This window comes from Platichthys flesus, chromosome 5 (genome assembly GCF_949316205.1).
Source record: "Platichthys flesus chromosome 5, fPlaFle2.1, whole genome shotgun sequence".
Taxonomy (NCBI): domain Eukaryota; kingdom Metazoa; phylum Chordata; class Actinopteri; order Pleuronectiformes; family Pleuronectidae; genus Platichthys; species Platichthys flesus.
Window position 1 is genome coordinate 20,258,709 of NC_084949.1, and position 24,845 is coordinate 20,283,553.

The 24,845-nt window shown below is 40.4% G+C and overlaps 2 protein-coding genes across 6 annotated transcripts; one reads left to right on the plus strand and one right to left on the minus strand.

Moving 5' to 3' along the window:
* Positions 1-1,810: 1,810 nt before the first annotated feature.
* On the minus strand, positions 1,811-11,707 carry g3bp2a (G3BP stress granule assembly factor 2a). Of its 4 annotated transcripts, none has more exons than XM_062387273.1 (13): positions 11,533-11,707; positions 9,701-9,819; positions 9,535-9,616; positions 8,255-8,428; positions 8,037-8,127; positions 7,830-7,935; positions 7,519-7,699; positions 7,040-7,141; positions 6,322-6,424; positions 6,165-6,221; positions 5,866-5,997; positions 5,630-5,757; positions 1,811-4,984 (listed from the first exon to the last, which is right to left on the minus strand). In XM_062387273.1, the coding sequence occupies exons 2-13, from the start codon at positions 9,793-9,795 to the stop codon at positions 4,706-4,708; spliced, it is 1,530 nt and encodes a 509-aa protein (XP_062243257.1). In that variant the 5' UTR covers positions 9,796-9,819; positions 11,533-11,707; the 3' UTR covers positions 1,811-4,705. The 4 variants fall into 4 exon arrangements, with proteins under 4 accessions (XP_062243257.1, XP_062243259.1, XP_062243261.1 ...); XM_062387275.1 differs by having other exon boundaries at positions 5,639-5,757; positions 11,533-11,706; XM_062387277.1 differs by lacking the exon at positions 6,165-6,221 and having other exon boundaries at positions 5,639-5,757.
* Positions 11,708-15,393: 3,686 nt separating this feature from the next.
* On the plus strand, positions 15,394-24,722 carry pkd2 (polycystic kidney disease 2). Of its 2 annotated transcripts, none has more exons than XM_062388795.1 (15): positions 15,394-16,365; positions 16,931-17,044; positions 18,159-18,292; positions 18,741-18,991; positions 19,129-19,353; positions 20,681-20,909; positions 21,003-21,173; positions 21,251-21,432; positions 21,524-21,644; positions 21,734-21,832; positions 22,454-22,575; positions 22,692-22,809; positions 22,917-23,077; positions 23,443-23,590; positions 23,740-24,722. In XM_062388795.1, exons 1-15 carry the CDS (start codon positions 15,942-15,944, stop codon positions 23,947-23,949), a joined length of 2,709 nt encoding a protein of 902 aa, XP_062244779.1. In that variant the 5' UTR covers positions 15,394-15,941; the 3' UTR covers positions 23,950-24,722. The 2 variants fall into 2 exon arrangements, with proteins under 2 accessions (XP_062244779.1, XP_062244778.1); XM_062388794.1 differs by having other exon boundaries at positions 15,396-16,365; positions 22,914-23,077.
* Positions 24,723-24,845: the final 123 nt, after the last annotated feature.

Below are 24,845 nucleotides of genomic sequence, written 5' to 3' on the forward strand. Positions count from 1 at the left end.
TATCTATATATGAATTATATATAAACATATATACAGCATGGATATGAAAATCATATAAATATGTATTTAGAAAGTCACTTACAGCCTTTATCCTGTCAATTAGCCCCAAGCAATTAAAGACTAATAATTATGAGAATTAAAATAATCCCCCACTTTTATGTTTCAGGATCTTTATGTTTCTTTGTTGACTATAAATAGCCTCTTGTGTAAAACCTTAACCTGTGTCTCTATTTGTAGTTGTTTTTGTACAAACCAGTGGCTCCTCTCAGTGCTGCTGTAAAGTATATTATATCTAAACAAAAAGCATTTAAATGTAACTGCTTCATGTCCGTCTGCTATCATAGATCAGCTGATAATCCTCCACTGGTTCCTGATGGGTGACTAAAGGCTGTAGTAGAAATGTATGTTACTGCTTTAAAATCACTTATCTGTGAGTGAATTTTTATGTATTTTATTCACGTTTCTTTAGATTTTTTATTTTATTGTTGTTTAATCGTCTTGTGAAGAACCAGTACATTTGTCAAGAAAAGTGCTCTTTTTCCTGAAATGTACATTGCCTAATGAAAATGTCAACATATTTTTGAAACACTAATATTGAGGCTCTTTGTAAATATACCGATTTATTATTTCAGATGAAATTGACTTTAAATTGGTTTAAAGCACAATATCGGACATGAATTTGACATTGTGCATATGGGGACAGTTAATAATCCATTCAAAGATGATAAATTGATTTCTTGGTTTCTGGGCACGAATCTGATGTTTTTTTTTGTTCCAGAGCCTTCACGGTCATAAGCAATATTTCCCTTTGAAATAAAGTGTAGAGGTATAAAGAAGCAGATACTGAAAATATTCAAGTAATACTAAATTAGCTGACCTAGTCAAGTCAGTGGAGGGTTTGTTCCTGTTTGCAAAGGGTCCTGATGATGCCAGGTTCACACGAGGATAACCTCAGGGTCCTGTACACTCACCTTCTGCAGCATCTGTCTCGCCCCATGTTCACAGAGTAACACAACAACAGGTGGCTCAGTTTCAGCAAAGCAGCACCAACTCAAATGGAAATCAATGATGTCCCCTCTCAGCTCAAAGGTAAGATTATACATCAAGTGAAACATCATGACCCTGTTTTCATTCGTACAGATTATAATTGTATAACTGTGTATTACAGATCCCTACAGATGCTTTTATTTTTATTAAAAAAAAAAGAAAAAATTGAAAGTTAACTAAAGACTTAAGGGCTTTTAAGCTTTTTCACAGATGAAAAACCAAAGGTTAAGTACATGAATTCATGCACTTTAGCGAACACATTTTGTCAATACTTTCCAGCTGCATGCAACAATTTCTCATCAATAAAACGACCTGGACACTTTAATTGTTGCTTCAGAAATAGATGGATTAAGTGATTTAAAAATATATTAACTGGTGTTTGTAAGTATAAACAAAAATGTACACTTAAACAGCACAATACAACTACTGGAAAGCTGCAACTCCAGCTTATAGTTCATTGATGTGGAGTGTCTCCACTATCAATAGGAATGAATACGTAGTTCATTCTACTGTGTACAGGAAAGATCTCTGTAAAAAGTTCCAAATATTTTTTAAAAGAAATGTGGAACTTTCATGAAGGTTTTGGAAAGGGTTTAACTTTTTTTTATTCAAATTTGAAAATTCTGTCTTCTGCAGATTAACAGACAAGTGGGAAGTATTCTGTTTCTACCTGTGCTGCCTGATCTGAAGTCTGTCATCATGAAACAACTGCTACCTAAGAGATCTCTTATGGATAAACCTGTAAACAGGACAAACATAGTAGTGGTGCTGATATCAGTAGTTTATTGTATGTTAAGTCCAACACATTCAAAATGGAAAGGGGGGGAACAACTAAAAGAAAACAAAACCAAACAAAAAAAGATTCTCCATCTGCAACAGTTTTGTACTAGAAACAAGGGGTAAACACAGAAGAACAAATATGGCAGCCGACTGTTGACCACACCTGCTAAAGCCAAGAAGGTTCTTCTATTTCCCATTTCTGAAAAAAAGGGTCTGGAATGATTCACGATGAGGATCCACTCCACTGCATTTTCTACCACAGGAAAATAAATGTACAGTTTTCTTCTGTTTGGGAGGATCCTGATTTTTAAAGTTTGTAAACAGGGTGGCTCGTTAAAAAGCTCAGTGAAAAAGAAGACCTGTCCAACCGGGAATCTTACAAACTCAAATGCTTTTTGGAAACCACCACTACAATGTAAAAGCACAAAATTGGTCAGTAAGCATGATGGCTCTTCTTCACCACTCTCTTCACTGACCGCTGCTGTACAAAGTATGATACAAATCAAGTGCCTGTGTTGAGCGATTATGTGAAAAATATTTGGGGTAGAGGCACTGATGAGAAGTATCTGTGGAAAACAGGCTGAGGTTTTCTCTAATGGCTGATGGTAACAAATTAAGAATCTTGACTCAAAAGATTTTATCTCAACCACAATAGTCAGCAGCCAAATTACAAATTGTCCGTGTGAGGGAGAGTAAACATATCTGATACTGATGTTCTTTTTTGTTGTCAGAAGAAAAATTTGGAGCGAGGCTGAGTTCAAACTGAGATTGTCCCAGAACCGTTGGAAATAGTGCAATACCACCAGTCAAGGAAGACCTCATTAATATATTTGTCGAGGAAATGCTACATCAAATTTTACTCCCCATTTCAGTGCAAGATAACTAAATTAAAAAGATTAACATCTTCATGTCATGTTTTCCTTCCCAGGTGAAACCAAAGCTCTTCCCTCCCTGCAAAGTGGCAAAAACAAAATACTCCTAATGGACGAGAGACCGAGAAGTAAGGCATTCAGATGAGACTTGCCCCGAGTGAAAAAAGAAACGATAATGAAATATGCACAATGACTCATCAGCGTATGAAAATACAAATGCATAAATGGCTAGAAAAGTGAGCACAATTATTTGCTTGCCTGTGGGCCGGCGCTGCGGCCAGCCCACCTACACAGATCATTACAAAATAGTTGTTGAGAAAAGAACAGTCTGACGACGTGCGAGTCCAGGAAATAATCAAGAGTTCTGCCATGAGTTAAAAAAAACTATGGTCAGGCTGAAAGAAAGGGTCGACAGTATCTGAATCACGTTGAGACGTTAAACCGTTCCAAAATAAAATAGTTCACCGAAATCATGCTTGTGTGGAGCCATGACTCGTTAACCAAGAAACAACCATTTTGCCACTATGGTCATTCAACTGTACCTTTTGGGGGGTGGGGGATATTAACATCAAATAGAACTGGAGGAACCCAATGTCTCTACAAAACCCAGAACAGACACAATACAAAACAAATGTACAAAACTCACAGCAGATCATCTTAGGTAGTAAAACAGCATGGAAAAAAAATGAAATATGCACCTGAAAAAAAAATTTAATCTTGTGAATACTGCAAGTTTTTCCTTTTTTTTTTTAAAGTCTGCTCACAGTAGCCAACAGTTCAAAATGAGCAGCTCCGTTTATTAGGATGAAGCGAGTCCTGAACCGCTTTACGTTTTAGTAAGACTGGAAAAGGTGAAGTAGAAGGCACCATCATGCTTTTGTCAAGTTGAGAGAAACAAAAAAATATATATACACATAACAAAACATACAGTAAACTATGATCTTTGCTGCACATTTATTCTGTTATCCGCACTTAAGACAGGGAGGGAGAAAACAGGGAGGAAGATGTCGTCCATTCCCGTTATCGCGGTCTAGCTGGCAGGGAAAAACTTGAACAAAAAACTTTGAATCCAAAGAAAAACAGATCGAGGCGCCATCACCTTCACCAACTCTTCTATTGTTCAACTTTGTTTCTGGTTCATCCTTTGTCCCCCCACTCATTCGGTGAAAGTCCAGGATTTGAGCTTCTTCTCTTTATTTGAATTATAAACAAGGAAAAAAAATATAATGCAGATTTCCGTCATCTTGTCCATCCAGCAGTAATTGAAGCCTAGATTTGGGTCAAAAGTGTGAAAAGTACATTGGTCACAGCAGACGTGCTGTGAGCGAGGCCTGCCCCGGTAAGTCGTATCGCTTTGAGACAAAAGAGGTCTCTCCAGCTGCATTCCGAGCGTGGATGTCAATGTTACATGACAAAAGTACCCATTAGTGCATCTTGATGAGTGCATTATGCAATTTTGAAGCAGTGGTCTCTCAAAAGGAAAAAAGTAAAAGGCAAACTTTTCCCCTGGAACTGCACACATTTGCAACTCACCCTTTTCCAACAGTAACGGGCAGAACACTACCATATAAAATGTGCAATAGAGGAATTTCGTGAAGCAGCGCCCCGGTTAAGTCAAGGCATATAATCTCTTTTCCAAATGCTGGGCTGTATTATCGTAGTTTAAAGTCTCATCAGTCCCTCCTAATGTGGCGGATTACTCCTGGTTGGTTTGCCTCTTTTCACGAATTTACAAATTAAAGTTTGTGAATTCTTGAGATACCTGAAAAGGATGCTCAGCTCACAACGAATAGGCAATATATTTTGTTTGCGTATTTTGTTTCGTCTATTCCACAAACAAATGGTTGACCGGCTGTGTCACATTCCAAAGCAAAGAGGGAACAAAAATAAAAAAATAAACAAAAAAACAAATATATATGTTTATACATGAAGATTTCTTTTCGTTAATGAGAACGGTTGAAGATGAAGAACACGGTATTTCTTCCACGCGGCAGATTGCGCTCACTTCAGCGGCGCTGGGTTGTGAAGCGACCCTCTCCCTGCCCTCCGGCGCCCCTTCCAGTGCCCATGCCAGGTTTTGGGGCCATGCCGCCTCGAGGTGGGGGTCCCCTCCCATCCCGCTCACGCATCATTCCACTTCCCACGATGCCTCGTGAACCTCCGGGACCCCGATCGTTGCGCCTCATGTCCCGACGCTCGTCTCCTCCGCGGGTCTCCCGTTCACGCACTGCCCTGGTCTTCTTCTCCTCCACATTCAGTCGCACCTCACCTCGAAACATGATGGGCTGCAAGGAGAAAAGAATGGTCATTAATAAGGGACAGGACAGAAATTCATTTTTTTTCTTCTTTTCAAATTCACAACCCACATCATTCACTGGTTTGCACACAGGTGTTCCATTTGTCCTAGTAGGTTTATGTAAACATTAAAAGAGATCAATTCTGTGTTCTTGCCAGCAGAACAATTAAGTCTATAAGTTCAGACCAACAGCATTACAATAAAAGTTAGCCTTCATTTTGAACAGATTACTGGAGCTCATCTTCATGGTTTGGGTTTGAAGTCTCAACGACGAAGCGACATGCCCCTACTACCCAGCACCTTCATATTAGATCACTGTTTTTAAAATAAAGACATTTACTTTGCATAATGGTACATACATTTTCTTAGACTTCTTGCGGACCATTAGATTAATACCGCTTATTTTTGTAAATGTAACCTTCCTGTTGGTCTGAACTGACACAAGCCTAATTTGTTACTTGACAGCACAAGGGAAACATTATGCAATATCAGACAATGGCTTCATGCTTTTTTACATCCCAATGAGGTTACTTTCAAGTGGAAGTGAATTTCTGTGTTACATTAACTGTAGCAATGTGTGTCACCAAACCACCACCAGATGAATGAAAGTGGGTAATGAAAATTCAATACATGCCCCTTCTACCTTGGCCCCCAGGATTCTTTGGACAGGATCAGAATCGTCAAAGACCACAAATCCAAAGTTGGGCAGCTTTCCACCAACGCCCTTGGTGTTGATCCGCAGCTCCATCACATTTCCATATGCTGCGACGAGAGAAGTTAGTATGTAATTAAACTTTCACTCACCCACAAAACATAGTTTGAAAATGAAAATTGTATTGACAAATGGTTTGCTTTATTAGGGAAACATACTCATGAAGAAATCTTTAAGCTCGCTCTCGTCAATGTCATGTGGGAGGTTGCCAACAAACAGCTGGTGGCTGTCTGGGTACCGAACAATCCGCCTGTTGTCCATTTCTCCAGATTCCCCATCTCCCCGGCCACCTGCAGGTCAAAACAGGTCGAGAGACGCATCAGATCAGTCTTTGAAATAAGGGAATTCTATACCATGGAGAAGTCACTGACTGAATTACATAGAATACCTGAATAAAAAGGAAGGATTAAAAAGGACTAGAAGAAGATTTAAATGTGACATAACAGGATATAATTACCTTTAACAAAACTCAAGTGAGGTTTTCCCGTTTGTGACTCTGACGATGCAACACCATCTAATAGAAACCGACAGGCATAGACGGTGAGAATAAACCAAATAGCTCCACCCAAAAAAAAGATGAATTATTAATTCGTGAAAAAGGGTGTTGACATTACCAGGCCTTGGACCACGCTGAGTGAAGGTTGGTCTTTCACGTGTTCGCTGGTCTCTGGTCCGAAGTGGGGCCGTCTGTGTTTCCGGCTTGGCATCAGCTCTGGGCTACATGAAGGAGGAATGTCATATTTATTAAATAATAATTACTTGCCCATCTGAGCAAAGTATCTGACACTTTCTAAAATGTTAATTCCTTTGTGCAAAGTAAAAGATAAAAACTTATTTTTCCAATATTTTTATCAACTTATCAGTGTTCAACTTCAGCTGTAGAAAAAGGGAACTTCTAAACAGTTATTTTCCAATTGGTATTTTAAAGGATGATGGTTTCTGCTTCACATGAACCCTACAGACTGCTAATGCCCTGTCTCGTCATTCTTGGGGTTCAAAAGCCATTAATAATGAAATATGCTTATTAAGCATACACCAGTCTCGGCTGCTGTGCAATCAATCTATTCCTGAGATACAGGACACAGGTCAAATATACTGAATGATCTTGAAGAGATGTGGACTCTTTGAATATCACACCTGCTTTCAAGCAAATCTAACCCTGTCCCACATGTTGAATAAACCTTGATGTTCCCAAACCAAACACATTAGAACAACCATTGCATGTGTGAGAGAATCAGTTGAAAACAGTAAGGGAAAATCTAGCACTATTTGCAACTGACAATACCTTTGCTCTTTTTTTTGGATTTTACAAAACTTGTCCTTGGTAGTTACCTGTGAGCTTGGTGCTTTAACAACATGGGGTGACATTCCGGAGGAGGCGACTGTGCCGGTAGGAGGAAGGTTTTTACTGGTCACCAAGGCCCAGGAGAAGGTCTGTGAGGGATCCAGTAATGCATCATTAAAGGCTACAATGGCATCCAAATGTCTCTATTCTACAATAGGAGTACTATTGAGAAGGGAAGTTAGGCCTGTGCATCGCAAAATTACGACAATCTACAAAACTTGAACGGAAAAACAATGACCAGTAAAGTTTTCATTTTTAAATAATTATTTGTATTTGCTTATGATGGTTTAAGTCAAGGTTGTATAATTCAAAATATTTCATATGAAAAATAGCTATCAAAGTATAGATATTAAAAGGAGAAGGGCAGTTTGATTTTGAGGCAAAGATTCAGGGAACTTAGAGTATGCCCTCTGGTAATGTGGTTAAATAAAAGAGAAGTAAACCAGATAGAAAAACCTTGTTATACCTTGGGAGGCTCCTGGGTGCTTGGTGGGGACTCCACAGGAACTGGTGAGGGTGCTTTCTCCTCCATCTCATCTGGAACCTTCTCGTCTACTTCTGGCTTCACCTCTTCTGCTTTGGGCTCTGGTTCGGGCTCCGGCTCTGGTTCTGGAGCCGGCTCCTCCATGGGCTCCTCAACTCCATTACTGCAGAGCACAAATCAAAACAATGACTTCCACAGATGACCTAAGCTTCAAATGCAAAACCTGTCATGCTGGATTTTTAAACAAAGAGGGAAGCATTTTTTGTCAAGGTTATGGTTAACTTTTGACCTACCTGACAGGGTGGGGTTCATAGTAGGTGGTGCTGTTGGGGCTTTCCTGAAGTGGCTCAGGGGAAGGCTGCCTCTCCTCGGCCTCTTCCTCAACTTCCTCCTCCGATTCTAAGAGAGAAACCAAAACAATAATTATTACCATGAATACTTTCACTTTAAACCCCTCTAATACAATTCCATTCTTTATTCAGTCTTTGTCAACATCATACCTTCATCGAGCTCAGCTTCAGAGTCTCCAAAAACCTCATCCTCGTAACGGAAGATGTCATTGTGGACATAGAACTTGTTGGGCACTGAACCCTAAGGAAAAGGCAAAAAGAACAGATCATATTATTTACTTTAGCCCTTTATCCATCAGTCTGGGGCAATTATTTCTTTATTGTTTTTAAACGGTCACTCAATGCCCCAACTAGGGAGAAGTACTAACCTCTGGAGCAAGCACAAAAGTTTGCATAAACTTCCTCATGGGCTGACCATTGTTGGAAAGTTCTCCGAGCACTTGCACCACAACTCCATCACTCAGTGTGGCATGGGCGTCCACATGCCTGATTTTTGTGTGGCATTCACTGAACTGCAGGGACATGACCTTCTTGTGGATTTCCTAAGAGAGCAGAGACAAGTGGACGGCCAAAGAAATACATTTAAAAAAAGGATGCAAGGGGAAAGTCTCTCAAAATCTTTAACCAATATCTTGCGATTTAAAAAGATATTTCCTGTCATTAAGAATAAGTCAGTCTCGCATCTTTTGCAATTAATAGAGTATGACCACTGTGATTCAGGTCGATGTTGACTGGATCATTTCATTCCCAACAAAAATAGCTCATAAAATGAGCGCGTCTTGAAAAGCACAATTGTGCTGTCTGTTTGTTTTGCTTGTCTCGGGCTTAATCCACTCTCACATTTTAATGTTAAATCACATGACGTTTGCTAAATTTACGTCTGGCACCCATATTACTGCATTGCTCCTAATACAGAGACTTTTGCAAACGCTGCTGGTCTTGTTTAGTTTGAAGACTCTGATGTTGTGTTTAAGTATGGACAGCAGAAGTGCAATGAGGAACGCACACGTTTGCTTCCTGACTGGGTATTATTAGTCACAACCTTATCACCCCCTGAATCATCACACTTCTATCGAAAGAACCTTTTCCAGTAGAACACTAAAAACAACCTACGCCTCAACTACCAGTTAAATTCAACAGAACAAATTAAGGAATAACAAATTACAAGCAATGCAGTTACATTCAGTGGACCTTGTTGGTACAAGAAAAGAAACCCCATGTCTATTACTCGTTAACAGTACAATCTGAAACTAACTGCAGAGTAGATAATCAGCTTCCTGTTTACACCTGCACGCATAAGTGGGCACGATACCTGCATTTTCAGGCTATAGAACAAAAAGGGATGATTTCTGATATGGGGCTATAATGGATGTAGCTGTAACATAAACCTGATCACTTCTACTTTGCATATCTAACAGTCAGCCATTGTTTTTGGCATCTTTTTCGTGAATGACTTGAAACTAGTGTGATGAGAAATAATATTTTTCTTATATTAAAAACTACTTTAGTCTACTACTAAGCCAATTTCAAATGCTGCCAAAGATTTTTAACAAGTTTGCAGTCTGTTAAATTTTGTATGTATAGCTAATTTTGTACCAGAAACTGTATAACAATAATTCTCAAGCCATGACTGGCCTGTAGCACATACCGCTTGCCCGTAAACAGCTTCTGCCAGCTTTCCACTTGGGTCAAGTCCTCCATGTACATAGGAAGAGTTCCTCCCATAGAACCTGAGGGTACAACAATGTGACAGTTATAGGCTTTTACCAACACTAACAGATGTAGATCTAATGCATCACATCGCAGAAAATTACCTGTGCAGAAAGTCTGGTGCCTTGTTTAACAGAGTGTAATACTGCCTCACAAACTCCCGCCCTACAAGCAGGGGACTTGGCTTCTCCATCACCATTTCTTTGGTAAACAATATTAAGTGCTGAAACAGAAGACAAAAAACAAATTCCAGTTAACATTTGATATACAATACACTCAAGCTGGTTTGGTAGGAGATATGCTTGATTAAAACACCGCACTCCAAGCAATAATAAATCCTGCCTTTATTAATAATTTATTTGAAATTTCCAATTCTTGCTGTCAAACTAAATTTGGTTGCTGCTTATACAACTTGTAAATTAAGCATAACGCCATTTCTAATGTTTCATTATATTTTTCATCTATAATAATGATCAACAATTGAAGATCCCCATAAAGGAACTACAGCCTCAACAAATGATCATTCAGTAAAAGCACCTCAACAAAAAGTAAACAATTGAACTTCCTTAAGGTTTGAGCTTGTGGAGAGGCTGGTGCACTTTAACCTGAGGAGCCTAATAAAACAGCATCTCAGTGAATACAAATTAAGCTTTTGAGTCTGTTTGACAACTACTTGAAGAAGCCAATCTTACTCCTCCCGGACGTTTATTGTGACATAACATGAGGACATGTCACCAAGTACAAGCTGTGACCTGAGGTGGCTCCTGACAAACAGCACAACGTTTCACTTTTCTTTGTCTCACTGGCCCCCTGGTTGATCTGACCCACATCAGGGCTGTGAAAGAGGGAAGACAGCTGACTGATTAGCTCGCTGGCTAACACACTAGCTCACATCCAACTGCGCCATCATGTCCATCCAGTGAGACAAAGAGGAAACACGGCTGTAGACCTTTTTTCTTAATAAAAAGGTTAACGACTGGTGCAGGCGTTCACATCGAGCATCTTGGAAAACAAACTTTGCACCAATACAAACTATACAAACAGAACTACACACGACATGGTTGTGATGCACACATCAAAGCATGGCTTTGTAAATAAGTGGCCTTCAGTACGAGGCCTTTCGGTTCGATGCTAACAACAATTTTCGTCACATTTATCGACACGTGACATGTCCATCAGCTGAATCATATAAACCTGCTGAGCGTGTTTACACCCTCCACCAGGTCGACTTTACCCAGACCTGCCACACAACTCCAGGGAGGTTACTGCTAATCTACCGGCCTCTTCGCACATTGCTAGCTAGCTCAACTAGCATTAGCTGTGGCTAACTTGTGGCGTCGTCTTTTTTTCTCTTCCCTTCAGCCGCTGTGCACCAAGCGGAAGCGATGCAAAGAGGAGAAACACTTCGGCCCGACCTGACAGCTGACAACGTGCTACTTTGCTTTTAGACAAACGGGACATATGCGCTGGTTTCAACCGAGGGAATATCATCAAGCAGACCTGACCGGCGACAGTCATTGTAGTGCACCACTTCCCCTTATTGCCCCTGCTAAGCCACAAGCTCCACATTAGACAACACAACCCACTCCTGTATAATGCGTTGATTCATCAAAGCCAAACCCCAGCTGGTAAAATGTCACTGTCAACCAGATACACTTGACGCTGCCTGTCGTAGCATTATCAAATGGAAGTTCACATCCATGCTAGCTCCAAGGAAAACAAAGGATCACAGCACCGTTATCTTTGATGTTTACTACACAGCTACTTCGGCCTGCTTGTACGGTGGCACCCGTCAAGCCGGAAACTTTGACAGGTAGCTCGCTGACTACGGAGCGGCCGCAGGTTTGATCAGACAATGCAGCTAACGCTAGCTTGCACGGCTAGCTTAGCTGTCAGCCGTCTCGTAGACACTGGATTAGCTTCAAAGATAGCTTACCTTCTGAAAGACCTATCTATATAGACAGAATTGTTAGAAATAAATAACTACGAGTATCCGGCTGTAAACTGCAGCGACACGCGGACGATCCCGGGTGAAATCGTCTGATATTCCCCCGCTCCACTAACAAACAGTTTATGATCTCTGCTGATCCAGAGACTGGCAATTTAAAGTGATAGCGGCGATTTATTGTTTTACCCCTGCGATCCGGGGCAGGGAACCCCCATCGCAGCCTCGCAGCCAATGGCCTGTTTACACTGGGCAGCAGAAGTCATGACGTCAGGCAACCGGCCCCGCCCACAAAACTTTGTACTATACACATAGACTTTATGACAACACACTGTAAAGTTTAACAACGTAAAACTGATATAAAGTCTGATTTGAAATGTGAGGGTAAGTTTTTAAGTTAACTAAAATGTTGTTTTTATTATTCAGTACTTGTTATTAAAGCACTGTCTTTAAATAATGCTCTCTTGTGTTCATTTTTGTTTTCATTTGGCTGATTAAGATTAGCTTCAATAATTGGTTGAACTAATTATTTGCGCCTTGATAAATTCTCTGTTATGGAAACTGTCTTGTGTGTTTAATTTAAATTCAACATCTTTAATATCTAATGTAGTCTGTTGTAGTTGTGTTCTCAGTTTCAATGGAAATTAGCTCTCTCTGGGAAAAAGGAACCAGTTGAGGTGGTTCAGCCATTTAATAGGGATGATACTGGGAGCCTTCCTTTGGGGGGGTTCCATGCACAGTTGGTCCTGGAGTGAATCATGCTGGAGCGACATATATCTGCATATAATCTGTATATTGACCTATGTACATCAATTAATTCAGCTCATGGAGTCATGGTTTTATGATCTGATTTTACAAATCTGAAAGCTGACCATGAGCACCACAAAGTGGCCAAACAGGCTTTGTGCCAGTAAATCATCACCATCAGTTAAGACACAGAGAACACAGCAAAGTTAAATAGACCATGGGAGGCAAAACATAACTTCAATATAGGGACACACAGTGACCACGGTGACCAGACATGACCATAAAGAGACAGTAAATGACCAAAAAAGATTGAAAGTGACCACAGACACAAAACAACCAGAAAAGATGGGGATGGGAAATATGGCTTCTTTCCTCCTTTGTACACTCAAACGATGTGACTGAGAAGATGGTTTGATATTCAACAGACATCACAGGCTTTCACTAAGGGAACATCAATAAATTCACCTTGGAAAAGGAATAAGATAAAAACGTTATTGTTCTTAATGGCTTTCCATGTGATTTTACCTATTGACTTCTAATCTTATCCGACATGATTGGTACCCTAGAATAAGGATCCACTAAAAAGAGGTGTACAACTTACAACTTCAGGATTAGTACACAATCTTACATTCAATCAATAAATCAATCAATCCAATTGTATTTTTATATTCTCAAATCACAATTCATCTAACAGGGCTCAACAAGGTAGATAAATCATTTTTATCTACGTATAAATCTTAAGTAAATACTTAAGTAAATACTTAAGATTTATCAGACTGATAGATGTCTGATAGAGATGAAGGGAGCAGCATGAAGGGAGCAGCAATGAAAATGATTTGAGGAGTCCTTGTCAGTAATATAGCCATTGGCCTAGAACTGTCACGTGCCCCACTCCTACCTGTTCACTACCCTCGGGACATTTCAATACTTTCTCCTCTGGAGAGACGCTGTCTAAATCGAATGCTTTCACTATGTCGTTGCTCAGTGCCCGTAAAATGTCCGCGATTTAGCCTAACAGAAACCAACTAACTCGACTTCGCACTACGTTAACCATCACTCATGGCACACATATGCAGACCAAACAAGCAACGTATTCCAAGTGTTTTCTTCTCTGGCCAGTGTCTCGGCTCCGAACCACACAACTTGGTAGAAGGAAGCTTCATGGATCAGAGATCTGTTGAGCCGTATATTGAATGAATCTCGAATCTTCTCTCAAAAAATATTTCCCCCCCCCACTGGGCTATTCTCTAACAATAGGTTTCACCCAGTATCTAAAAGCCAGATTTATAAAAGTAACTTTTAAGTAAGGCTGTCAAATATATGTAGTAAAGTAGAAAGTATTTCCTCTGAAGTGTTTATCAAAAGCAGCATAAAATGACACACACACGATAATTTGTCCATCGTCTTGGTTTCTTGTCTTGTTCATAGTTGAAACCATCAGCTGAAGTGGACTAGTTGGTAAAGCGTTTCCCCCTAGAAAGAGGGACCCGGGTTTGAATCCCACTCCTTCCCATTGTCAAACTGGCAATATATTAAACTATTAATATTGGTAGGACTTCTCCTATTAATTGCAAAATATCTTACACCATGTTAATTTAAATTAATTTAATGTAAAAACAGGGAAAAATGTAATAAAAAAAAAAAAAAACTGCGCACGCAATTGCTGCGCAATGGGCTTCTGCGCAGGATCTGCGCAATGGGCATCTGCGCAGAATGTGTGCAGTAGGCTTCTGCGCAGGATGTGCGCAGTAGGCTTCTGCGCAGGATGTGCGTGCAAAGTTTTGTTTTTTTTCCCCCATTTCATTTAATCTAAAAAAATATATATTTCATTTAATACATTTTTTTTATATTTAATTTTATATTTAATTTTTTTATATTACATTTCATCGTCATCATTTCTCCGCGCTGGATCAGTGGTAAATGATGCTGGTCTTCACAGGTGACTGACCTACGCAAGCCTGTAGCCGCTCCTTAACGGGGCAGACCGTACCTGCGACACAACAGCTCTCGGTCTCATATACATATGGCAAGAGAAAGCAGAGAGGCAGACTCAGCAACTACATCCGAGATCCGATCCACCTTATCTGAGGGATTTTTACACACTGTCTGAAAAACCTTCCGACAGTAAAGGCAAGGGGTAGTGATGGATAAGGTTTTCTTTACCAAGTCTTTCATTCTCAGTTTCCACCTTAAAACTATGAAATGAACTGAACTATGAACTAGTTCAGAATTTAAATGGTGAACTATGAACGTGAACTATTCATGTTTACTTGTATGAACTGAACTTTGAACTTGTTCATGAGAAGTGTGAACTTGCACAACACTGAATATAGAGTATGTGAGTATTGTATATCAAGCTTGTTGTCTTGTTGTAATCATAACCCATTATCAGCTGCCACTATGGTCACGATCCACAACCACTATCAGGATACACAATCAGCTGCCAATACGATCCATGATCTCCCATCAGGATCTTCCCTATCCCCCACAGTTTGGAGTCAGTTGGTCGCATTGACATAAAAGCTACAGTATAAAAGCTAAATCAATATTTATATGAAATAGAGGGCACACTAAAATCATATAAAAATGGATTGTGTCCTATTAGTCTAGGGTAGGGTAACATCTGATATTATTATTGAGTCAGTCATTTACATGACAGTGGAGCGAATAAAAACAAATGCACTTATGCAGAATTTATTGATGATCCCTAAGTGAAAGCTCAGCGTGGACATCTGTGAAACATCCAACTTCAAACTAACTTCACTGCATCACTCCACTGTAAATGCTATGTTGTCATGGCAACCACTCATCCAAACAGAGATTATGTAATCGATTTATATATTTAACCAAACAATGATTTAAAAGATTTTTATTTCAACAAATCGAAGTACCATTGGTCGTTATAGAGAATTATAAAAGTTTTTATAGAAGATGTTATTTCTAATGGGAATTAAGTTCAGATTTTTTTGTTAACTATTCATCATAAACATCCCTGAATCAGTTTGTTTACAGTCTGTGATTTAATCGCTGTAAACGTTAAAAGGAAAAAGATATTCCATGAGAAAAATATTTTTCCACTGAGGTTTTTCCATCTTTCGCTGCGACGCCATGACTCTGGATGTAACCTGAGTCCGAGCGAGGGTTTTCAGGGGAACAGTTCAGGAACAAGATGGCTGTCCTGGGACAAAAAATCCAACTTTCCTCTCCATCTCAAACTCCTCTTTTCTGACGCGATCGCTGACTTCAAGTTATCAGTTTAACTTCGAACAACTTTAATCGCTTTAAAGGCATCGGTAGCATTAATGGACGTCGCTGCTCGAGACGCTCGCTTGGTGTTTTCTCCAGGAATGTTTTTCTAAGGGACAGGCGAGGGTGGAAACTAAGTAACTCTGGATAAAAAGGACAGGGTATTGTGTATTGTATATGTCTCTGTTGTGACTGCTACACACGGTGACATGTTGTGTTGTTTGCAGGTTGTTTAGTTAGTGGAACAACTGTTGTTTTGGGTTTTTAATCCGCTTTAACATCTGAGGATCCCCGGAACCAAAGAATAATTGAGAAGTCGATGTAAACAGTTAACATCGGTTTTTGGGGAAGTTTTAAAAATTTCCAGATGCCTCGTACCACATAAAAAAAAAAGAGTAAACTGGACCATGAGCTCATCCCGAGTCAGACCCCAGCAGCCACCGCAGAGCCAGACTGGCAGGCTGCCGCACAGACTCGACTCCGGCGAGGGGATAGAGATGGAGAACATCCAGCATCCAGACCCGGAGCCCGGAGGAGCCATGGTCACCCCGTCGCCTCCGTCTAGACAGGCCTGGAGCCGGGACAACCCGGGGTTTGAGCCCGAGGACGAGATCATGGAAGCCGACTGGCCTCAAGCGAGCCCCGGGAGGAGGTCGGTGTCCACGGCCTCCAGCAGCAGCTGCAGCAGCGGCCTGGGCAGCTACACCGGCGGCGGCAGCAGCCCGCACATCCCCCGGGGAGGACTGTACCCGACCCCGACCGTGGATGCCCAGCAGCAGGATAGGCATTTGCACCGCAGCTGTCTGAAGCAGATACTCCACAAGATCAGAAGTGAGTCCCTCCAAGTTTTTAAATGCAGTTTCACAGCCCATAAAAAAGTTCATCTGTTATCTTTCGAGCACCAACAATTCATGTCTGGATAAAAGGAGGAATGCAGCAAGTCCAATATGAAGTTGTATTACCACTTGTTATAACTAGAGATGCAATTTCCTGCAGTTGCACATCACATTTTGTGTAACATATTCATCCATTCATGAATTTTTGTAAAAACATTTGTTCAATTTGAAGTTGTAATTGAAGTTTTAAACGTTTTTGCTGTTGTAGAGAAAGTTCTGTACACACAGTTGTAATATTTAGTATCACTCACTTTGAAAACTAACCTCTGGCCTAATATACAGAGGCTATAAATCAAAAATAATATATTTTTCTTTCAAAATAAACATTCAATTCAGATGGAAGACTTATCTAATATAAAGGCATTAACTGAACCTAAATAAATTAGGAGGATTCAAGTTTAAGTATAAAAATAACTCCAAATTAAATACAAATGTATTTAAGTATCCATAGATTGTATATCTTTATACTGTACATACACTGAATGGTGTTTCCTTTGCAGTTCTGTGGGGCACAGAGCTGATGGAGGACAATGACAGCAGTCGCGAGAGATACCTCAGGAACGTACTGAGGGAGATGCTCACGTATATTGCATTCCTCATCACTATTTGTATATGTAAGTAAGCATTCCATTCTCAAACACCTAACAAGATGACAGTAAGATTTTATGATTTTCGGATGTGTTTCCATGTGGCACCGAAAGCTCAAAACATAAACAGCTTTCTGGATGGTGGTCTCAGGAAATAATTATAAGTTTTACGTCTTTGGAAAACACTGTTTCCACTTTGTACCTTTCATAATCATTATTCCAAAGTTGCAGTTAGACTGATGTCTGATGGGTCACGTGTTGCATAACTAGTAAACTGCAATTCTTCTTTTGAATTACCGCTGATGTAAACGTAGGCTAGGGCTATAACATGATTTTGGTGTCTCTTATTCTTAATTGTAAATTCTTCTAAAACCTAAAGCTAAATGAGAAATTGGCTGAGTCATTCTTAGTGAAGACCTGTGCGGTATTAACAAGATGCAGAAAGGAAACATTAAGTCTGTCGTAGGAATATCCACATACACAGCAAATTGTGTTGAGTGAAACATCCATAAAGAAATTGCTTGTGCCCGTGAGGTAATTCCTGGACAATTAATCCAATTGAGTCACAGAAAGCTCTTTATATGTGGCACAGAATAAGTCTGGGCATCTTTCCTGTTGCCCAAAAGTCATTTTCCAAACTCAGAACAGTGCGTGCTTCATGGTTTTGGCAGCGGAACATTTGCTCATAGTAATCAGGGCGCTTGAATTCGAACAAGTTGAGGACAGCATTTTGTATCGGCACGAATAATTCATATTAGTTTGATGAGAAAATGACTGCGAAAGTCTCTCGGTTCTCTTCTGAAGTGAAAAACACCAAACTGTGGTCGAGGGTGGATCAGGAAATGTTTTCCTGGCAGGCGGGATTAAGGCCTTTTCTGCCAGGCAGGGCTGGACTATTAAAACAATTTCCAGAGCTACTTCATGATGACTACTGTGTGCTACAGGGAACAGTGATGTATAGAAGTGTCTAAGATACATTTCATCTCATCTTGAGTTTATTTCTTGTAAAGTCTTTGCAAGGTCCCGCGAGATGCAAACACAGTGTATCCTCTCCTGTTTTAATTTAGTCTAGTGACTGTTATTGCTGTATTAAAAATATCAGATTTTATGCACTTTAATGATGGTTATGTTTGCTCTGCAGTGACCTATGGGATGGTGAGTGCCAACATGTACTACTACACCAAAGTCATGTCTCAGCTTTTCCTGGACACACCGCTGTCTGCCGGAGACTCTTTCACTTTCAGGCACATCTCAACAATGGATGATTTCTGGAAGGTAAAAAAAAACACTCATCTCTGCTTTGGTATTAATCAGACACACTCAAAATCGATTTGGGCTGTAATTTTGAACTATTAAAATAGAATATGCAGTTCAAAATTGCGGTTTTCAAGGTGCAAACACACAAAAAGCTACACAGCCATCACGCAAACTCAAAATGAATCTACATAGACAGATATTTGCAAGTCAAGATAGAAGATACATCATACAAACATTGAGAACAATCGGAAATTCATTATCTATAGTAAGAGTGTAGCTGTATTAATATATTACATAAAATTCACCAAACAAATGTGATTAATTATAAGCTAAACCATCCACAGTAGCTAAGGAGTTTTCAATAATAAACCTAAATGGAAGAAATGATGATGCAAGATATTTTGGAGAACTTGCTTTTTGTTGCAGCCTCTTTTGTACCCAAATCCTGACTTTCCTGAACTTGTAGTTCACAGAGGGGCCATTCCTCAACAGCATGTACTGGGAAGTGTGGTACAACAACAAGAGTCTGCCGGACAATCACAGTCTCATCTACTATGAGAATCTCCTCCTGGGGGTGCCGCGCCTCCGACAGGTCAAAGTCCGCAACGAGTCCTGCTCCATCCACCAGGACCTGAGAGACGAGGTTCAGGACTGCTACAACATGTACACGCCAACCAATGAGGACACCAGCTCCTTTGGCCCCAGGAATAGAACTGCGTAAGACCATGATGTCCATTTGAAAGAAGTGGATTTAAAAATAAGTACAAATTGATAAATGATCAGCACAAGCAGAACCTGTTTTCTTAATCCTCAGAGAGCTGCTTCCTGATTTCTTTCTTCTTGGTGTCTACCAGGTGGGTCTATACAGCAGAGAGTGAGATGAATGACAGCAGCTACTGGGGTCAGGTTTCTAAATACGGAGGTGGAGGATACTACCAAGATCTGTCTCGTACGAAAGCGGAGTCTGTTATCCAGCTGCAATTTCTCAAAGACCACCTGTGGTTGGACAGGGGCACCAGAGCCGTCTTCCTCGACTTCTCCGTCTACAATGGAAACATCAACCTCTTCTGTATCGCTAGGTGAGTCGTCATGACACATCCATCCAGTCAAGTCAAGTTTCAATATTTGTCTATTATAACCCAATATCAAAAAGCATTTTGTCTAAGGGGCTTTACACTCTGTACAGTATATGTCACTCCATATCTTTAGATCTTTGATTTGAGTTAGCAAAAAGTCAAAATATAGATGTACTGTAATCTAGGGCTATTAGGGACTTGGTATTATTTCTACCTTTCACATTTATTGACTAGAGATGTGTTTCCATCGTATGAAATCAATAATAGCCTCCAGTAGAAACATTTATTGCAATAATTAAAACAACAGAAGCAAAACGTTCTTCAAGGAGGCAGAAAACAGATGCGCTTGCTGCTGTTAATACACAGTGGAGCCATTTGTTAGAGCGAAACTGAAGTTTCACTTGCAACCAATAGAGATTATCACTCTCTAAGCACTTTAGAAAATGCCTACCCCAATTTCCCAGAGCCTAAGTTGACATGTTCTCCTGTAAAAACGATCCAAAAGTCTTCAGAATAGAATCCTGTACATCAGACTACTGCAGAAGAAGCATCCTGGAGGCATTAATACGGAGGCGTATTGCATTCACTTGAAAAAAAAAAAAAAGCTCTGGTTAAAAAAAAAAAAAAGTTAGGAAAACAGGATTTTTCCTGTTTTTCGAACTTTTTTTTTTCTGTTTTTCCGAGATAAATTCCTGTTTTTCGAACTTTTTTTTTTCCTGTTTTTCCGAGATAAAAATCCTGTTTTTCGAAAAAAAAAAAATGTCATGGTAGTTTTACTGGGATTCTGAATGACGCTCTCACTTGTTGGAGATTCGGTGGAAGCAACAATGTCCCGTCTGCTTACTTTAATCAGGTTTTATTTTGTTTTGGGCTTGAGACACTGGGAAATACTTGTGTCTTTAAGTAATATAGATGGTGTTTGTATTAGTTTGTCGACTTTGCGCAGGCACCTCAGTAGTCTGCGGTTGTCATTTTCAATTAATAATTTCATTTAATGATTTCAAATTTCCAAAATATCAATTTTCGATGCATCAACAAACACATTCCTAGTACAAAACATGCGTTCAATGCTGGTAAGAACAAACAACAGCAATCAACAAAAACATTAAATACACATTTCCTTCCATTTCACATATTATGTTGTTGTTGAGCATTGTACAAAGTGTTAAAGCAGCAAATTCACAAAAAAGGAAAAAACAAAATAATTATTACTCGATTCTTAATTTACATTCACTCTTTATACTTTATCTTGATGTGTCTCTGCACTAAACAGCTTGTAGCTATGATTGTATGACCACTGACGGTTCATATATTCCGGTGGATTTGTCAGATTGCTGGCGGAGTTCCCGGCCACCGGGGGGGTGGTGACCTCCTGGCAGTTCCAAACAGTGCGTCTGATGCGTTACGTGTCCAGCTGGGACTACTTTGTGGCCGTGTGCGAGGTGGCGTTCTGCATCTTCGTCCTGTACTACGTGGTGGAGGAGGTGCTCGAGATCCGCATCCACCGGCTGCATTACTTCAAGAGCCTGTGGAACTGTCTGGATGTTCTCATCTTGGTGGTGTGTATCAAGCTTGTATGTGATGTTGTTAAAGTAAAGCAGCTGTAATTGTAATAGTCTGACAGTTGTTTGCTGTGTCTGCTCTTTTTCCAGTTGAGTGTCGTTGCCATCATCATGAACGTAACCAGAACAGCCATGGTGGGCAGTTGTCTCAAAGGCCTGTTGGAGAAGGACAGTTCTCACCCCAGTTTCCAGCCCTTGGCCAACCTGCAGGTCCAGTTCAACAACGTGGCTGCAGTCATCGTCTTCTTCTCCTGGATCAAGGTATGAAGCTTCACCCACAGTACCATCGTGGAAACATGATGAACTGATACCAACAGTAGGTTTTCACATCCTTTCAGATTTTTAAGTTCATCAACTTCAACAAGACCATGAGCCAGCTGTCCAGCACCATGTCGCGCTGTGCCAAGGACCTTGTGGGCTTCGCCATCATGTTCTTCATCATCTTCCTGGCCTATGCTCAGCTGGCCTACTTGGTGTTCGGAACCCAAGTCAACGATTTCAGCACGTTCCAAGCCAGCATGTAAGAATATTCAAAGTATATTTGATAAACATACGAATACTTGTGACTGCCGATGTTTCTCTAATGCTGTCACGTTTCGCTGTCTGTGCAGTTTTACCCAGTTCCGTATCATCTTGGGAGACTTTGAGTTCTCCGAGATCGAGGAGGCGAATCCAGTGCTTGGACCGATCTACTTCACCACCTTCATCTTCTTTATCTTCTTCATTCTCATGGTGAGCTGGATGAGCAGTGTTGACTTGTTGCAGTTTGCCTGTGGTGTGAAGTGACGAGGATTCATTTTCTCTTTTCTGTTTCTGTGTAGAACATGTTCCTGGCCATCATCAATGACTCCTACTCTGAGGTGAAGGCTGACATGTCCCAGCAGAGGACGGAGATGGAGATGACGGACCTCATCAAGAAGGTATTGAAATACATGCATCCTTTATTGTGGCCCGGCAGATTCACATTAAATCAACATTAGCTATTGATGACAGTTATAAATATCAGGGTTTTCTTATGGAAATTTGCAGCTGGAGTTACAAGATGTTTATTCTGAAGCTTGATGATGATTTGCGGCTGTTAAACAAATAGACACTGGTTAGAGAAACCTATTTAAGACTGTGGTCATCAATCTAAAACTGTTCCTTGGCACTGAGGCAGCACGTTTAGAGTCTCTGCAGCCAGAGACTTATTCATATCACAGTGTGACAGCAGCCATGACCCACTTCTACACAACCAATCAGAATACCACATGAAATGAGGCAGAATTCACTGGTTTGACTTCACTGGTTTGACACAAATCCCACACAAATCAAAAAGATGGATGGAAAAAGAAAAAAGGGCTTAAACACACAGAATTTAATTAAACTAATTTGAATAGATCAATTTCACAAAATGTTGACTTAAATAAACTTGCAGGATTGTTGTTGGGGCTCAGTTTAAAGACAACCCTTAAAGAAATATTGTAAAAGAAGATTACACGAGCAGACTGTTCAGATGCAATTCAGATGTAATAAGTGTTTCTCTGACCTCCGTCTCTTAGGGCTGTAACAAAGCTTTGATGAAGTTAAGACTGAAGAAGACGGCGGTGGATGACATCTCTGACAGCCTGCGTCAGGCAGGGGGCAAACTGAACATTGATGAACTCCGTCAGGATCTTAAAGGGTGAGTAAACATTTAAATCATGCTAAACATTTTAATTACATTGATATGAACGTAAAGCTTGGGTTTAATTTGTTGTTGTTTAATGCCGAGTGTTGGTTGTTTCTTCCTTTGCTCAGAAAGGGCCACACGGAAGCAGAGATTCAAGCCATATTTGCCAAGTACGATCACGACGGTGACCAGGAGCTGACGGAGCACGAGCACCAGCAGATGAGAGACGACCTGGAGAAAGAGAGAGTGAGTGGTGGAGCCAGCAGCTCCTCCCTGTTGGGTGTTGGTGACTGAATAGTAATCACACAGTGCACCTGCAGATGCTCAGTGTGTTTCTGCTCGTACGCTAGGAGGACCTGGATCTGGAACGCAATTCGCTGACCAGACCATGCAGTGGGCGGAGCTTCCCTCGCACCCAGGAAGACTCGGAGGAGGACGACGACGAGGACAGCGGCCACAGCTCCCGTCGCCGTGGCAGCAGCTCGGGTGGCGTCTCCTATGAGGAGTTTCAAGTGTAAGACTTTTTATGATTATTTAGAGTCTCTCTAGTCAACTAACTGGTTAAAATACATTAGTTACACTATCCTTAATTCCCCTTTCAGCTTTTAAAGCAGTATATAAACATTTAATAAATTACTCAGTACACTATAAATGTAGATCTATGTATCTATAAAGACATTTTACATTTTGTATTGAAGAACAGTATTTATCAACAATTATAACTGTGTTTTACTATAATATATTTTCTGTTTATACATCAGCTTCCACCACAGGAGCATTTGTAGTTGATAACGAAAAACATTAAAAACAATTATTTATTTAATAATATCTATGATTCTCGCTGCAGTAGTTTGACATGTATGGCTCTCTGTTCCTCAGGCTGGTGAGACGCGTGGACCGGATGGAGCACTCGATCGGCAGCATCGTGTCCAAGATAGACGCTGTGATCGTGAAGCTGGAAACCATGGAGAGAGCTAAACTGAAAAGGAGGGACGTGCTGGGCCGGCTGCTGGACGGAGTCATGGAGGTGAGACACAGCAGAAACACCAACTTTCTTTCCTGTTATCGAGGAAAGAAAGTTTCTCTGTCAGTGAGATGGAATATCATGCATCACAAATCTGCCCAGAGGGGACACACACACAGACGGCTGTAAACAAACCTGCTTCCGTTTGTCAGGACGAGCGTCTGGGACGCGACACAGACGCCCACAGGGAGCAGATGGAGAGGCTGGTGAGGGAGGAGCTGGAGCGCTGGGAGTCTGACGATATGGTCTCACAGGTCAGCCACCAGCAGCCCGCCACTGGTGCCGGCCCCCGCCCTCGTCCGTCCTCTGCTCTGTCCACCGACGGCCTCGACGCGAGCACAAACGGGAGCGGCCATGTATGAAGCCTCGGCCTTGCTAAAGATTATTCGAGATTATTTAACTTTGGCAAGAAACTCTCGATTGGAAATTTTCCCTCAGTGGTACAAGTAGCGTGAGATGTGAGGCAGTTCTTGCAGGACAAAAGAATTATTGAGGCTTAAAAAATTTCTTAAGAAATTACAAAGGTGGTGACCTGACCTCAGATACTTCAATGCACTGAAAGTGAGTGAGGTTGTCCTGAGAGACAGAGGCATCTAAAATATCCTGAATCTGCCCTCAGCTGTTTTTTTCAAAGTATTGTTTTGACAGGACGACAAAGGAAACTGCGAAAGAATGCATGAAAGAGGCTGAAGCACAAAGAAGGATTTACAGAACAGTATTAAATCACAGTATTACACACAGCATTGGATGCAATACACCAGCTGTAAACATACTCAGAATACACAGCGTATGATTTTAATATCACCTGCTTCTAATCACTGTATCAACACGTTTAAGCATTTTGTTCCTGTTGCTGATTATTTCTCCATCATTTTAACATACAATAGGTACGAGTGTGGCACACTGTGTCATATTTACTCATCTCCTGTACGTCAGTTAAGCTTCTAATTAAATAGCTTATCATTTTATGATACATATTGTAACTTGAAACAAACTTCGATTTGGAGTGCATCTAGTGTTCATGGGAAACCCATGCATTTATATATATATTTTTTTTTCTTGTGCCTTACTTTTTTACTATGTATATCGTTTTTTTAATCTGTTATGCCAAATAAAGTGTTATTAAAATTCAAAAGGTTGTTTCTTCATGGATAATTACATTAGGTAAGTTGAAGAAATAAATATAAGAATTGTTAAGTTAAATATAAAGATAAGACATAAAAAAAAGTTAATTTTAGTATATTTTATATTATATATT

What these genes read in the sequence shown, in the direction of transcription:
- g3bp2a (XM_062387273.1), bottom strand. Translation starts at nt 9,795, where the DNA reads ATGGTGATGGAGAAGCCAAGTCCCCTGCTTGTAGGGCGGGAGTTTGTG. An exon ending in TGAAGCTGAGCTCGATGAAG is followed by an intron (nt 7,936 to 8,036) that starts GTATGATGTTGA and finishes TTTCTCTCTTAG; the next exon opens with AATCGGAGGAGGAAGTTGAG. An exon ending in TATGAACCCCACCCTGTCAG is followed by an intron (nt 7,700 to 7,829) that starts GTAGGTCAAAAG and finishes TGTGCTCTGCAG; the next exon opens with TAATGGAGTTGAGGAGCCCA.
- pkd2 (XM_062388794.1), top strand. Translation starts at nt 15,942, where the DNA reads ATGAGCTCATCCCGAGTCAGACCCCAGCAGCCACCGCAGAGCCAGACT. An exon ending in CTCCGTCAGGATCTTAAAGG is followed by an intron (nt 22,576 to 22,691) that starts GTGAGTAAACAT and finishes TCCTTTGCTCAG; the next exon opens with AAAGGGCCACACGGAAGCAG. An exon ending in ACGACCTGGAGAAAGAGAGA is followed by an intron (nt 22,810 to 22,913) that starts GTGAGTGGTGGA and finishes CTCGTACGCTAG; the next exon opens with GAGGACCTGGATCTGGAACG.